The 17,356-nt window shown below is 41.2% G+C and overlaps 1 protein-coding gene across 1 annotated transcript; it reads left to right on the top strand.

Moving 5' to 3' along the window:
- Nucleotides 1-7,577: 7,577 nt before the first annotated feature.
- Nucleotides 7,578-15,656, top strand: LOC139739374 (snRNA-activating protein complex subunit 3-like). Its single transcript, XM_071649994.1, has 8 exons — nt 7,578-7,792; nt 8,734-8,841; nt 9,551-9,617; nt 10,165-10,272; nt 11,750-11,976; nt 12,356-12,526; nt 14,739-14,846; nt 15,509-15,656. Exons 1-8 carry the CDS (start codon nt 7,578-7,580, stop codon nt 15,654-15,656), a joined length of 1,152 nt encoding a protein of 383 aa, XP_071506095.1.
- Nucleotides 15,657-17,356: the final 1,700 nt, after the last annotated feature.

Below are 17,356 nucleotides of genomic sequence, written 5' to 3'. Positions count from 1 at the left end.
AAGTTCGTATAGCCTAAAAGACGAACATGCATTTCAATGTAAGCAGCAGCAGCCGATCACAATGGCAAGAGTGCTTCACACGATCGCAGATTCACCTCGACAAAGACCAGAAAGAACTCTGATCCCCGTCTCTTTTTCTTCCCATCTACATTTTTTCTTTGATTTTTTGTTGTTTTTTTGTCAACACTTCGGCACGATATGCAACACGAGATAAAAGCAACATCAGTTAACCACGCCAGCTATAGCTATACCCGCACTAACGTCGAGGGTGCTTGAGTGCTTAACAATGGTATCGCTTACCTATCGAGCCTTAGATTTCAACTGTCTGCCCCTATAGATCCAACCACTAATTTTGTGGCGTGCACATACGTTTTCATCATCAATGTATTAAGTTTAATATCATATCATGATAGCGGAGAGGAGCACGTAGCCTCAATACGGGTATATAAAACACAATTATACAGGGTGATGAGAACAAAGGATTTATACCTCCCTATGGGGGTTCAGGTCAGGTACGAGGTTCATGGGCTGAAAGGATGATTAACATTGAAGTCTTTGGACATTAGTTCCTTGTTGTCAGAAGAGAAACAAGGGGGGGGGGTGAGAAAATGTATTAACAAATAGTTCGCACACTATAAAGAGACATGATTTCTTGTATCTCAAAAATTAACACACGAATACGCACCATCATCCCGTCTCATGTTACTTATACTAATCAAACTATATTGCTTCGATAAATATGTATTTTTGCATGTATGTACGTACGTATTCATGTATGTATGCATGTATGTATGTATGAATGCATGTGTGTATATATGATATACTTTAGGTACTCTACATATCTTAGATGGTATAAATAGGCCTATACTGCTTGGTGATCGGCCATAATGCGATCACGTGACTATGCAGTGAGGATCAAAATCGTTGTGATTGTGAGCAGTGGCATAACGTCACGTGATATAATTTAAGATTTTGAATGTCTGCTGAAATGACATGCATTTATGTAGACCAGATAGTATAACACACAATCCTCCTGAGACAATATTATATCTTACATGCAATATATTTCCTTTCATGGGGAAAACATAATCTCACGCTGAGATTTCAAGTGTTATATCACACTATTATAGAAAGGCACAGTATCCAAATAGTGTAATGCGATAATAATTTGTAATTTACGGGGACATGATCATTCATTCGTTGTCTAGAATAATTACTAACCTCAGTGTTTACTTGATTTGGAATGAAAGAGAAAACATGTGGGGAGAGAGAGTGTGGGTATGAGTGACTTTAAAGTCACTCACAGCAATATATAGATAGACAGATAGACAGATAGACAGACAGATAGATAGATAGATAGATAGATAGATAAATAGATGTATATATATATATATATATATATATATATATATATATATATAGATAGATAAATAGATGCATATATATATATATAGATAGATAAATAAATAAATAAATAAATAAATAAAAGAATGAATAAATAAATAGCAGCCGAAGTTCGTCTCTTGTGTAGGCTTCGTCATCCAGTGGCATGTCTTTCGCTGCCTACAGCAGCCATTGAGTTTTACATTTCTGTTCACTCTTCCTTCTTTTCACTCCATTGTAAATAATCAGTCCCAGTTCACACTCCTAAGCACAGTCATGACTGTGTATAGGAGTGCGAACTGGGACTCGGAAATGAGCTCCCTCTTGGTCACAGTGCAGATGGCAAGTAGGAAAACATACAGAAGTCTACGCGATTTTTTTTAGTTTGCAATGCACTCTTAGAAAAAAAGAGGTTCGACTTTGCACCTTTGCCAGTGTCACAATAAGAGCACCTTTCAAGGTGCTCCCATCGTCTTAATGGTCTTAAATAGAAAATCAACCCCCCAAAAATAAACTTCAAAAGAGAGAGAAAAAAAAAACATTCCCTACAGAATGATACATAAATAACTAAAATCGGATAAGATATAAGGAGTTAAAATATGTATAATTTCAAAAATGACCTAATGTTGATTATCTTCCTTATTTCTCAATCGATTTTACTCATTTTTGCATCATTCTGTAGGGAATATTTTTCTCTTTCTTTTGAAGTTTATCTATTTTTGGGGTGGATTTTTTCTTTAAGTGTGCACAGTTGCACCCGTAGAGGGTTCTCCCATAGTATGACATCCCTAAAGGTGCAAAGTTAGTTAAACATATTTTTCTTGTAAGAGATTGTATAGAAGGGGGTAAATGCTAGAAATTCAGGGCAATAAGTTACTACTAGTTTGCATTCTACGAACGGCAAGACATGTCCGGTGCAGTATTCAGCCAGAAATCTGTGCACATGGTGTAGGCCCTAGTCAGACCAGTGCCACGTAAAACAAGACTTTCAACTGGTCTTGTTTCTTTGTCGTAAAATAGCTATGCGTTTCTCATGTACAGGGAAAAACCAATGGCTATCCAGTTCAAATAGGCCATGGTTTCTGGACTTCACATAAAACGACGAGACAAATGTAAAGTAAAACAATGTGAGAATCAGTTAGGATCTATAGGCCTAATAGTTTGTACACCGATTCATTTATTTTCGTTTATTTTAATTTCCTGCAAAAGTATAATTGCAGTAAAATATTTTCTCCTAATGACACTATTTAAACGAATACGATGAACTGAAATACTATAAGCGACTTGTATGTCAAATACTGATTAATCAAAGTTGTCGGATATGGAGCGGACTGCTGAACAGCAGGACTTTAAGTCTGCAGTCTCCTCATAAATAATAAGCCTAGCTCATTGCCAAACTAGGAAACTAGTCAAATTGCCTAGAAAAATAGCAAAACAATTCTTCCTATCTGTTTTCCCTCCTGCATCCCTAGCTTTAGTCTCTTGTGTATCTGTACTTCGTCTTGTAAATATGTGTATTTTAAACAAAAATGTCTTTTTAGCTATGTTTCAATCAGATTCAACTACATTTTCAAATGTTAAAGGTGCACTCACTTCAAGCTGTGCTTACTGAGTTGTCACCTCCAGTTTGTCATTACTGAATTGTTACTACTGTTACACGAATTGATCTGGAAATAAATGTTCTATTGAATTGAATTGAATTGAAAATTGAAATACACACACACACACATAACAAGTTTCACGTATCGACATAAAAGAGTGTTGATATGCTTTCTATCAGTCCAAGTATACATCGGGTGACGAAAATGGCCTTATACACTTTCATACTAGTATCCGAAATGAATCTGTGAATTTGTGTGAATGATGAGCAAGAAATTTCTTTGTTTTCGCTGAGTGAGAAGACTACCATAGTTTGTGAAGGGATCCGTTTGTGACGTCGCATAGGAGCATAATATGAAGAAAAAAAAATCATTAAAAGTTTTTTTTTTTTTTTCTTTTAGTAGCTAGGCCTACACATTCCTTCGACCACGTCTGGGAATCAGTGGTGAACGCTGTGCAGTTTTAAATTGGCAACTCACTCCGCGATGATCAAGCTCTTGCGAGTTGCGCGCGAATCCCTGCGAAGCGTTCAGCTCATATTGTGGCGATGGCGAATATCACTGCACTGATCAGCAAGTAACATTAGATGGCGATGGCTACCTAGCAGAAACCGGAATCTTAACTGATCTTTAACTTTGTGGCTGTTGCTGATGATATTTATAAGTAAGCAATCAGGTGTGTATTACCATATTAAGTAGCTTGTTGCTTTAAATGCTTACTTTGCTGTGGTTTTGATATTGCAGCAGCCGAAGGCGGACGTGACATCAGCATCAGCTACTAGCTACCCCGAAGTCCCGGCAGCGCGGCATGCCTCATCAGTCAAGGGCTGTGTGCACGTTGGTGTGCGAGGCCCCTTTTCTGCTGAACTGCTCTCGGATACTCGGCTGTGTGGCAGCGTATTCAGTGATTCTTAAGTCTTTTGATCGACTATTCAGTATAAAGGTTCATTTTCATCCATAATGGATCCATCCACGTCCATATCAGTTCGGGAAACCCACTCACAAGGGGGGCCCCTCCTTATAAGTAACCCGTCCCCCTTATAAGTAACCCCGTCCCCCTTATAAGTAACCCCCGGGGCACCCCTTATAAGGAGTCTCCACGCTTTTTTGCAATGCAACGCGAAAATGAAAGGACTGCGGCAATTCGCTTGATTATGTCCATAAAGCTTCACAAGTTTCCTAGTTACTCACGAAATTTGAGCAAAATCGGTTTGAGGCATCATATCTAAAATCATGGATTTAAATGCGATGTCAAACGACCCATGCGAATGCTGAAATGCGAGCGATTACTGGCGTGAGTGTCGCCAGACGCGGCGGCGCGGCAATGCTTGAGTGCAGACGTGGCGACTGAGTACGACTCAGTCGCCTCCTTATAAGGGGTGCCCCGGGGGTTACTTATAAGGGGGACGGGGTTACTTATAAGGGGGACGGGTTACTTATAAGGAGGGGCCCCCCTTGTGAGTGGGTTTCCCGAACTGATATAGTGTAAATTCAGACCTCCTCGCAGGATCAAAACCATGCACACTATCAACAGAGTAAACATGATGGCATAAAATGGCATATATGGGACTACATAAATGGTATCATTGCATTGTAAAGATTATAAATGTGTATTGGTCTTTTCGTCTTTTTCTCTGTCTTACTTGGAATGGAAATGCATTAGTGGATGACTTTACAGTGTTCATATTTTAGCGGTGATATGGATGATGATTGTGGTAGTGGTAGCAACACCTACTCACTAATTAATTAAGGTCGAATACACTATAGGAAATGAAGACATCGAGCACTCCGAGCGTACATTGTAGATGAGGTTTTATTGAGGCCCTGCCGAGGCGAGTTGTCTGAGCAAGTCGCTCATGATGAAATTGTAACACACTCTGCATTTTTACACAAAGAGCAGTCGGTATTTATACATGTAGAACAGCAGAGAGGTGACTCACCTCTCTGGTATGAGACAATGAAACAAGTGGTCAGTGTTGACAAGCGGTTACCTTGGAATTGTTTTGGAGAGAACCAGCGGGGAGGATACAATGACCCACGGAGAGAGGAGGAGAGAGAGTGGGGAAAGACGGAGAGATCGGAGCGGAGAGAGAGAGAGATTGTGGAGGAGAGAGAAGCAGAAAGTTGAGCTGCTACAGTAGCTCCCCCCTAGTGAGCGTCTCGAAAGGTAAAAGAGAGAGATGGGAACGATAGAAAATGTAAAAGTATGCAGCGAGGCTAGAGCACACATGGAAATTACAAAATGTACAGAATGGTTTGGAAAACGTACATGCTAACATTCGTTCATGTTAAATTTCGTGAACCGTTGTAAGGCATGAAACGCGCTATGTAATCGTATACATGACAATGCCAAAGTGAACTTGGTTCGAGAAATGCGAACGGAACAAATGTCAATCACGCTGAGTCGTTTCAAAGCAATGAACTTATCGAATTGTATGCGTCATGTACAATCAAAATGCATGGGATTTGGTAATTATGTTTATGAAGTACTGACATGGCCACACAATAATTCCGTCAATTTACATGCTATTCGTTTCAAAATGACAATATAAAAATAAGCACTGGCAGTTTGACGCGTGTCGTTGCAGGCAGTGTTTATAAACCGTGTTATCGCATATCGAAAGGTAACATAGAAATTAAGAGAATTAAAGCATGATCAGAGTACAATTGAAATATGCAAGGTGATGCTTACTTGACAGACATGATAAAGTAATCACGAAACACGCAGTGAAATGAGTGTCCAACACGAATGTCCTGTGTATGACTGAGTCTTTTTATCGCTTGCGATTATAACGTGCTCGGGTAATGTCCGGCTATCGCGGTTGACGAAGACTAACTGTAGTCAGTAGGACGTATGTGGCGTGGACGAGAGTCGGGGTGAGCGGATGGTCGATGTCGATGTCAGATTGTCAGCTATCAACGGTCTCTCGACAGGACAGTGAGTCGCCTGGAGATGTCGTGTTGATAGTTGACAAGCGCGAGATGGCCAGCGGCAGCAGCGAGTCGTGCCGGTAGAAGCCGATGCGCGATGTGTTCGAGGTCAAGCCAAAGTTAGGCAGAGGGCGATCGAGAGTTCGTGGCGGTCGATGCGGCAACGGTCGGCGATGTCGAGTCGTATCGTGGCGTTGCGAGAGTTGAGCGATTCGTATCGCGGTGTGTCGTATCGTGTCGAAGCGACAGCTGTTGAGCAATTCGTATCATATCGTGTCGAGAGTTCGAGCGATTCGAATGGCGTCATGCGGTTGAAGGCGGGTTGATGCTGGCAGGTGTTGGTGTCAGTGCGGCGATTAGGCGGTCGTGGATGTCGATCGTGCGTGCCTGCCGAAGGAACGGTCGAGGCGTGCGGCGGGTGAAGTAGACGGCGGCCGGGCGGCATCGTGGCGGGCAAAAACATGCAGCCTGCTCGTTGCGATGGCATGTTCGAAGATGATTGCTGTTGGCGTGGCGGGCGATGTCGTCGCATCAACTACGTTGTGACGTGCAAAAGATGAGCGTAAGTGCCGGCGTAAGTGGCGGGGTCGAAATCGTCGAATAGATGTCAGTTCGTCATGGGTGCAATGAATTTCCACGGCAGTAAGCGTAACATGGTTTAGAGAACCAGTTGAGTCGGGGAGTTGCTCTAGGGAGTGGCCGGCCGCGGGCTGGTCGAGTGCATGTCGTGATGTGGCAAGGGGCCGGTGACGAGAAAAAGGAGCGATCCCGCTGATGCAAAGTTGAGTGGTGCATGTCGAAAAGCAGATTACAGTGATGCAGAAAATCGGCTCCGAGAAAGGGAAGATGGACTAAGGTGATGAGGAATATCCATCTCAAGGTGCAGAGAGGCAGTAGTGTCGGCAGCCATTGTTGAGGCAAGCTCGGGCGTGGTTGGAGTTGGAGTTGATGTCGTTTCCGTCATGATTGCTGCGTTGTTCGTAACACGGGGTCACCAATTTAGCGGTGATATGGATGATGATTGTGGTAGTGGTAGCAACACCTACTCACTTATTAATTAAGGTCGAATACACTATAGGAAATGAAGACATCGAGCACTCCGAGCGTACATTGTAGATGAGGTTTTATTGAGGCCCTGCCGAGGCGAGTTGTCTGAGCAAGTCGCTCATGATGAAATTGTAACACACTCTGCATTTTTACACAAAGAGCAGTCGGTATTTATACATGTAGAACAGCAGAGAGGTGACTCACCTCTCTGGTATGAGACAATGAAACAAGTGGTCAGTGTTGACAAGCGGTTACCTTGGAATTGTTTTGGAGAGAACCAGCGGGGAGGATACAATGACCCACGGAGAGAGGAGGAGAGAGAGTGGGGAAAGACGGAGAGATCGGAGCGGAGAGAGAGAGAGATTGTGGAGGAGAGAGAAGCAGAAAGTTGAGCTGCTACAATATCATTTGCTTTTCATGTAGATCTCTAGTGACTGTATAGTAAAGGTGCACTCGTACGTAAGTGCGTAAAAATTGCAACAAAAAAAAAAAGAGAGAGAAGAAAATAAGTAGGCCTACAGTCTACAGACTAAATTTGAATAAATTTACCTGACTCTGTCTTACTTTGATAACAGTCAGTAGTCTCTACTTTTCAGACATCTTGCTAAGTTGGACAGAATGTGTGCAGCTGTAGCTGATGAGTCTCATGAGCAGGAAGACGAAACAAAGGGCGCATGTTCCAAACTCGTCGCCGTGGCCGACTTCCAGGAGAGCTGGAACATCCTTGACGATGCCAACTTCAGGTTTGATGTGAGAGATCTTCCTGACGAGGATGTTGTGAAGGAGCTGGGAGTCTCTTCTGTCTTAGCAGAAGAGTTACGCAAAGTGTGCAGGTATTTTCTTCATTATGAACTTGAGTTTTAAAAAACAAGAATGTATATCTGTAGACCTCTATTTAATATCTGTTTTTAACAGTTTGTGTCATGAAACTTCCCTTCACAAAGATATTTACTTAAACCTTTTAAATGTTGAAGAAAATCTCTGGCGCAAAGATATCCACTTTTACAGTTTGTACATTCTATAGTGTGCTAGGTGCAGTATGTAGGCCCTAGGTGGTGCATGCGTGTCCCTCTTTTAAAAGCAACTTCAGTGTTTGGGTAGGCAATATGTCTCAAATGACAGGTAACATTGTTCCCTGAAATCTAGCTGTAGACAGAAGTTGAAGCTATGGTGGAGTGTGGGAGAGTATTCCAGATGCGTCTAGTTCTTTGGAACATGCTGTAACATGTAGCGGTTCTCTATGCAGTTGGGCTGAGTACAATGTGTATATTGCAGGTTGTGTCCAGCATATTGTGATTGTTAGGGACGGGAGAGCTGCTGTTGATGAGGCTGGTCTGACTGGGCATGCTAGTCAAACTCTTGTTCACAGAGATTACAGAAACGGCAGAGTGGAACCAAGCAATGTACTCTCATTCGTGAAATATACAATGTATATCTACTGTGATTTTTCATTTTCAGTTAAATCTTCAAAGGACTGATATGTAGTTGCTGCTTTTTCAACAATTGTATCTATATAAATTGACTTAGTCACATTAATTGATCTTTATGTTTTCAGAGATGATGACTTTTGTTGTCAGGAGTATACAGAATTTATCTAGCATTCCCCCTAAAATTTTCAGACTCTTAAGATTAAACATTGCATGTGTGCTTTTTCTCATGACAGTCATCTTCTATACATCATATCATCATGGCTATGTTACTATTAGCGAATATTTTGTTGATCTCTCTGTGTATCTACCCCACGCACCCCCTCTCTGTATTTCTTTTTCTACAGTGTAGACACATTACACTCTGAAATGACAACCTGTGTGCCGACTGCCAAACATGTCGCCATCGTCAATGGCAAGGTACCAGACGGCTGTGAGCAGCTAGAATCAGTCAGGTGCAGTGTTGTGTGGATATAATACTCAAAACTTTATATTCCTAATACATAGTTCTTTATACCAGAGGTATTGTTCCCCACAGTGTATGTGATTGTGGACTACTTCCAAAAAGTTAAATGTGACCATGCATTACCAAACCAACAAAAAGTCGAAAGACCCAATTGAACATGAGGACTAAAAAAAAAAATGAATGTGTCAATATTTTCTGAAAGAGCAATTCTTCTAGATAATTATTTGCAAGTTTGGGATCATAACATGCATGGAAAGTTGTCTCTGTTTCTGTTTGGCAGTTTTTGTAGAACTCTTTTTTTTGGGGGGGGGGGGGGGGAGAGTTCTACATATGGAAAGGTGGTATCAGTCATGAATAGAATTTATTTAATGAGTTTGCAAAAATATTGTTTTCATCACAAACATGTAATGAAGTATTTTGATGTTGATCTCTTTTTTCACCTAGTATGGATCTTCAGATTCTCTATGTACACTGTATTTAAAGCTTTTCGATGATTAATAATGTAACACATTTCTCCCCAAGTCCTATCACCAAAGTGGTGAGAAAGCCTGCCAACAGACAAACACAACTTTGATTATGAGAAAATCAACAATGCATCTCAGCAGAATTCATGCTGTGCTGCAAAAATCTGTGAATGTAACCTGTTGAGGGTTTGTTCTCATATAATTCTGTACTCAACATTTAAATGTGCATTGCAGGAGGAGAGCAGAAAACTATAGACAGTACGGTCAGTGTGGAATTCCCTTGCGATGTAAATGGTCTCACGTAAGTACCCAGATTCCCCTTGACCAAATGTGTGTGTGTGTGTGTGTGTGTGTGTGTGTGTGCGCGCGCGTGCGCGTGTGTGACAGTGCCTGAGTGAAATCACTGGGCTACATCATTGCCCTTTAATATAATGACAGGCATAGCTTATTTCAAGCACTTATCTTATCAGACCAGTTGTGGCAGAACACAACTGACAATATTCATATGTACCGTAATTAATGAATTCTTGTGTCAAGTTTTTTATCACAGCTTACAAATTGACAAATTGCCCTTCTTCGGTGTATATACCGTAAGCACCGATTATTCAGCGTTTTAGTAGTAGCCTTGATCATATTTTTTCTTTTCAAAGCATTCAGTAATTTTCCACAGGGATATTGCGTAGTGCAGTTACATTTATTTTGCTTCACACTTTTTACACTCCTATGCATTAGTGAAATAATAGAGAGATCACATGTGACTCATTACAGTGCTTCTCATTCTTGTATACGTTCTTAAACCCATGTAATGATAAAGCAAGTCTGTCCGTCTATTCACATGCCATGTCCAGTACTACTATGACGACGAGCCAACCACGGCAAAGCCGCTGAACAGGCCAGTCACCCTTCTCACAGTATCAGTAACGGTCAGCAGGAAAGTCCAGCACGCCTCTCATATGGTAAGAACTGCTGAGTGGTGACAAGTGCCACAGACTCGCGCAGATAAACTCATTTAAACACTTGGTATAGCATGGGGACACTGTATTGCGAAGGTTGGCATGATGTGGACATGTGATGACATATATGGTATCCCGGGGTACCAAATAAAAATCAGCCATTTTGTTGAATTATTATTATTTTTTTTAATGGTTGTACCCTGGGTGCCAAAAAGTAGGAAATTATTTTGGTGCTGGAGCTAGCACGCGCTAGCCACTGCACTGCACTACACTGCACTGCACTGAAGCACACGCTATTGCTAGCACAGCGTACCATGCATGCATAGTATAACATGCAGTGGCATGGAAACGACTATGTACACGCACACACAGTGCATGCATTTCCCTGCGGCTGTCCTCGAGTGGACGTTAGGTGGCGCTACACAACGTGGTACCCCGGGGTAATGCGTGATGCATCATATTTGTGAATCTCCTTAACAAATTATGTGCTGAATGAAGAAAGTAATCAGTTGTCTCACGATGTGCAAATGTTGAGAGGTTGCGACGTTTCGACTGCGAACTGCTAGTCTTCGTCAGGCAATGAACATAGACTTTGCTGCGTGCGGTTTATATAGCCGTGAAGGTGGCCCGGGGCGACTGGGCGCGCACTATTGTCCGGGTCTACTGAGGCGTGAGCTGGACTGCCATTGGCCGGTGCCGCTGGCCTGCTATTGGTCGAGGTGCTCCTGCATTGTGGTTGGCCACTGTCAATGGCCAATCACCAGGCGCGGTGCTGCTATTGTTCCCTGCCGTGGCGGGGGGCGTGCTGTCTTGAACCGGTTCAAACCGGTTGGTCGAGTGGCGTCGAATGGCCGATAACCATCCGACAACCATTCAAATTATGTGCTGCTTTATACATAGCACAGGCAGCTGAAGAATTTCAAACATTCAGCGCTGCAAACACTACTAATGAGCGTACACATTGGTGCACATTCGCTGACAAGCAAATCTGTTCTATCAGGCCTGTGCTAGTTGCGTTTTTCAAATGTACCCTGGCGGGCAGCGAATGGAGATTGATTAAATTGAGCCAACTTTCCATCACACAGTCTCCCAATGCTGACAGGTCTTTAACTTTCTACATGGCACAGGCACAGATTATACATTAACCATAATGTTATTTGTATCAATATTTATTTTGTATATTCAACACTAGTGTCAGCTGTGATTTCAATTGTAAATGGGGCCTTTGTTAAAACTTTCATCTTTTTTTTTAAAGAAAAAAATGCTGAAAAACAAATTCAGTGTACTTTGTATCATTAACTTTGTCACTACAACTTCTAACCTCCTTGTTTTTGCGACTCAAAGATATCTGTAAAGCAAAGACTTGTTGCGAATTCAGGAGCATGTATGATGGTGTATTGCTCTCTACTTTGCTATTTTGTGACTGCCTACCAATTGACCCCACTATACCTGATTCTCTCTTTATTTGTTACTTCGAAAGGTGAAGCATGATTGTGAGTTGCTAGTCTATGCAGATCAGCCCCTTACTGCCCTCAAGGACAATCTAATCTGTCCCCTAGACATGGTTTACATCGAAGGAGAATGCAGTGGGAATCCTGATGCGGTCACCGACATCAGAGCCCAGGACCTGTTCAAGTCCTCGTACTTCTTCATCGAGAATGTTTTCTACAATGACATGAGAGATCCTGCTGCTAGAGATATTAGTGCGTGAGTGTCTGTGAAATCCCCAGCTTTTTGTTTTATGACATTCCCCCAACTATTCTACATCCTTTAAATACATTACATCACTCAGTGATTAACGTGTCCTGATTATTATTATTATCATGACGATGTTCATGGTAATTGTAGTATTGATTTGGTCATTATCATCAACATCATTGTAATTCATTATCAGTATTCCTACAATAAATAGTAGCAGCAGTAATAGTACTATTTTCTTTTTGTTATTATTATGTGGTAACAAAATTCCTTGACCAGTTCATTGAAAGAAGCAGTCAACTGAGTATAATAATTCATGCCTGTACTTCCGAAGAGGCATCAAAGCACATCTGCTCTCACACTCTCTTTGCTGGTCTCCCCATGCCAGTCCAGTGCGAGAGTGGCTGCGGCAGGGCAAGAGTGACCTGATCAAGGGTGAGGTGACCAGCGCCAGGATGTCTGAGGTGACCTTCAATGACCTGAAGGTCAGGCTGGGCTACCCCTATCTCTACTGTCATCAGGGAGACTGTGAACACAACATCACTTTCACTGACATCAGGTACAGGACACCACTCTTCTGTCTGTCTGTCTGTCTGTCTGTCTGTCTGTTATCTATCTGTCTGTTCCTTCCCCCTTTAAAGATAATATAAAGTTTTGGTACCTCAAAAGTTTCCCTGAGTTTCCTTGTCTTAGTTTGTGTTTCAGGTTAAAGTACCTTTCATATAACTAACACTGTGAGACTTACTCGCCCCAAAGTGCTCTCATGTCTTAGTAATCATGCAATAATGGTTTCGTACCAGAGCAGAGCAGGCTCTGAAAAATTCGAACGAGCCGTTAGGTTGACTCGACGCGGTACCGTGACAATCAATATACACGTATTGTACGAAACCATTATTGCATGATTACTAAGACATGAGAGCACTTTGGGGCGAGTAAGTCTCACACTGTTACCAATGTAGTTATATGAATGGTACTTTAACCTGAAACACAAACTAAGACATGGAAACTCAGGGAAACTTTTGAGGTACCAAAACTTTATATTATCTTTAAGTCTCTTAAATGTACTGTAAAGTCTTCTTTAATTCCTCCACCACAAAGTGTCGCCATAGGCAATATGTTTTGGTATGGCATCAAAGGGCAAGGGTCAAGGATCAGTAAAAATGCTCAAATACCCAAATACTTGCTCTCTGAAAGAATTTTGCCTTTGGAATGAAATCTGGTTCACGGAATGTGTAAATACTAAACACATTCTGTCATTTGGGTGGTGCCATGGAACTTTCAAACATGTCATCTCAATTTTTGTATTTTTGCCAATCATGTGAAGCTGTCATCTCACACTGTCAAGATGTACAACAGACCTATGGGAAAATAATGTGATGTGGCGGAGGCATTATAGCAACATTTCTAGTTTGTATTGGTTGTGCTTGTGTTCTAGATTTCCTGTCCGATTTTAATTTTTCCCCATGAAAGACATACGCATCACTAGACATATGAAATATGTCTGCTGCATAGAGTGCTCTCTCTCTTTCTTTGTATCTATACTCTATCTTTTTTGTCTCACACACTCAAGCTGTTGCATACATGATGTCCATGTCAGGGGATGGCAATACTATGGATAGTGTAGCTACAACTATATACATACATTTCCAAATGTTAATGAGTTCTTTATTTTGTCTCTTGCTGTTAGTATTGTCAGTTCAGATATTGTTGTTATTGTTGCTTCGGACTAGAAAATATTTGCTCTAGAGCCCATTGAGAGCTAGCCTATTTCAACTGCCGCCCTGCTGTAAGGATTGCAAGAGGAACAAGTAGTCCGTTGGTAGACAAGATTAGTTGGGCTGGTAGCAAAAGTCTATTAAGACGCATCAAGAGAGCCTCTGGGAATCCATCCATTTTTTTTTTAAAACTTAAGCCAATGAATTGTAGGATTTGCGACCAGTGTTAGATAGCAAATATCACAACCGATCAGGTGGGCACGACCTGAAGAAGGTCACGCACACACGTTTTGCACTGATGGCTGATGGGCAAATCAAGAACTTTCACAGGTCAAAGTGATGGCTCAATTATTCAGTGATTGAATTTTTCATCAGAAGTGGTGGGCGGGTTAGACTTTCTCCCAGTCATTAATAATAATCACAATCACAGATCGCGAAAGGTCCTTACCCTTACAAGTGCAGCTTAGTGTGCTCTTTGCTCACGACTTTCAGTGATAACAACAGTGCGGGGGCCTTTGAAAATGGCTAATTAAGAGCCAAATCTGTCCCTGTTTGATTGCTGTCTTGTGGTATCTGGCGTGACATTCCAGGTCCACAAAATTGCTCAATCCTCAATGAAGAAGGCTTTGGATACTTCTCATGAACTTTTGTTTTTGCTGTCTCACCAACCCCTCTCTTTTCTGTCTTTTCATCTTCATCTTTGGTTCTTTTGTCTTTGTCTTGTTGTCATCGTTACCCTAATTGATGATATGATATCATTATTATGTTTTTGTTGTTAATGATCTTAATGATATTTTCTCTGTTACGTCATGTATGGTGATTGTTGTTATTTTTTTTCTCAACATGTATACCAAAGTATGGTAAAGATTATAGGTGGATATAGTGAATGTGTTCAAATGATTAAGTATTGTTCAAGTGTTCATTGCACCTATACAAAGAGAGAAAGTACAGTTTGGAAAATAAATTGATCAGGAAACATGGTTGATGAATAGAGAGAAAAATAAGTTTTATCAGTCATGTGACTAACTGCCTCTGAATCCAATTCTTGATGTGCAGGTTTCTGAATGGTGATGACCCCCAGGATCTGGAGCAATACCCGCTGCTGCTTAACAAGTCCAAATTCTACAAGATTGCCTGTTATGCCTGCAAGCTGCTTATATCCAAGTTAGTATCCATGATTTCTCACTTCTAGATAGAAAAAAAGATCACCCTAGAATTCCTTGCAAGGCTTCTGACATGTTCAAACACAAATGTTTGGCTGTTGTTGTTTTTTTTTTTTCAGTAACATCCGCTCATATGATTATATAAACCTGTACTGTGCTGGGTTTGCCAGTTGGCACACTGACGTGCATGCTTTGTTTGCCTACAGTATTTGTAGGGATGTCTGGAAACTAATTGTTAACCCATTGAGGACAGGCCGATTTTGCTACAACATGCATTTCCCATAGACCCCTGCCTGAGTATACTGGGGACTCGTCCTCAATGGGTTAATGAATAACGATTACCTTATCCCATAGTGCCTTTTGTGTCACTGTAGTGTTGTCATTGTATTGGTCTGAGGCACATTAATCCACCTGAGTGGGCTTCCTTTATCCGTAGGTCAGTCAGGTTTGGATGGGTTACTGAATCATAATGAAAGAGCTTGGCAAGTTGTTAAAGCCAAGGCCTGTGTCAAAGGATGAAGAAATGTTGGTTTGATTGGCTTGTTGTTGTTTTTTTCCTCCCAAAAACTACCTGTGGGATGCCATTGAGTTGTAGAAAGGGGCATTATGATATCTTGCGGGCCATTTTTAAGTAAAAATGTTGCTCCCTTTCGCTCTCCATAGATGGATGACCCAAGAAGACATGTTGGCACCACATGATCCCTGCTTCTTCTGTGACGTCTGCTTCTACAAGTTTCACTATGATCCGGACGGAAACAAGCTGGGGACTTTCAAGGCCTATCGATTCATCGACCCGTCCATTTTCAGGTAGCACAGGGCCATCAAAGTCCTTGTGTTGAGAACTGCTGCATTGGTAGACACCTGCAATATACCTCTGAGAAAGGAATTCTTCACACCTGAACTGTGATGTGCACATAACATTATTTGTATGTGAATACATACTCATTGGAGGGGAAAGCACCATACACCATGCATCAGATCAGCAGTGACATGACGTTGAATTTATGAGTGGATAGCTGTACATCATCGGAGCATTATGAGGACATTGTGCCTGCCAAGGAACAGTATGTTGGATGCAGATGCCATAACGGCATTGTGTCTCCATCATTTATTGAAAGCTGCTACTCTGTATGCAAAGCAGTGATAGAATACATTCATCACCATCACCATCATCATCATCATCCTAATCATTTTAAGAATCATTTTCATTGTCATCCTGATCATTGTCAACACTATCCTAATCATTATTATCATCATTGTCACCATCACTATCATCCTAATCATTATTAGTATCATTATCCCCATCTTAATCCTGATCATCATAACCATTGTCATCATCACTGTTATCATAATCATTCCAATCATTATTATCATCATAACCATCATCTTCATCATCATTACCATTACTTAACCATGTCTCCCACTCTGTAGGGGTTGATGTTTCTTTTCCTTTATTGCCTTTGTCCAGACCACCATGTCTGTACAATGGAAAAAGAAAGAAAAATACTTGCCACTATCATCTCTTGACTTATCCAGCGTAATGTAGAGATGTCTGATGGTTCATTGTACAGGCAGATCCTGTTAAAGTGAGGTACTGGGAACTGCAAGAATCTTTTCTTGTCAGCCAGATTTCATTAATATGACTTGTGCTCTGTTTGTATATGTATGTGTTAGGTGAACAAGAGGCAAGTTTGGTTGGGAATCCACATACTGTGTATTTAATTGGGAAGTCAGTCATTCCCAGGTTCCCTGCCCCTCTTCTCAAAGATTGAAGCAAGTGAGTGAAATAACAATTGTTTTGCCGTTAGATTTCTTTCGCTCTAGCAAAATCTTGTTCATATGCATTGCCCTTCCATTTGCCAGCCAAGATTGTCATGCATGTTCAAACTTTCCATGTTTTCTTTGCACGACAATGAACAGTCCTATACAAAGACCATCAAGTCACAAGTGGGTTTTGCAGGACAATTGCTACAAGTTTGTGATAGTATGTTTGCATGGCTATCATCAGTGAACATTATGATTACTGTATTTGATGTAGAACGTCTGGCCTGTGAAAATAAGCACACAGCTCTTGATCGAATGAGGTTGCACAGTTTTCTCGACATACTCTACAAGTAAGGTTGATGCACTGAAAATTGAATTTCTTTCTGATATACAGTGTACTGTCTTCTTGCAGAGATAAATCATGTACAATGTACATTTTGTAGTTCTCACTGAAAAAAGAAAATTACCTTGTAAAGACATATTTGTTATACCAATGAATCCATACTGTTACATGCAGCTTTCCCGGTTGGATTTGAGACCAGTGATGCAGCACAAATGAAATTTGACAGCCCGTCATTTGTTTTTCTGGTATTCTGTGATCATGCATACATGTATTTCATTCACTTTTTGTGATGGTTTTCCATGAAGCTAATCCTCTTTTGAAATCATAATCATATGTGTATTGTGCTGCTGTTCTTGATGACATTTTATCTGATCATTTCACTTTTTATGAAAATTTGATGTCAC

The sequence above is a fragment of the Diadema antillarum genome, unplaced genomic scaffold (genome assembly GCF_040938485.1).
Source record: "Diadema antillarum isolate AM-2024a unplaced genomic scaffold, OU_Dant_1.0 seq00000798_RagTag, whole genome shotgun sequence".
NCBI lineage: Eukaryota > Metazoa > Echinodermata > Echinoidea > Diadematoida > Diadematidae > Diadema > Diadema antillarum.
Note: the sequence above shows the minus strand (reverse complement) of the source record. Positions and strands in the feature narration are given on the sequence as shown.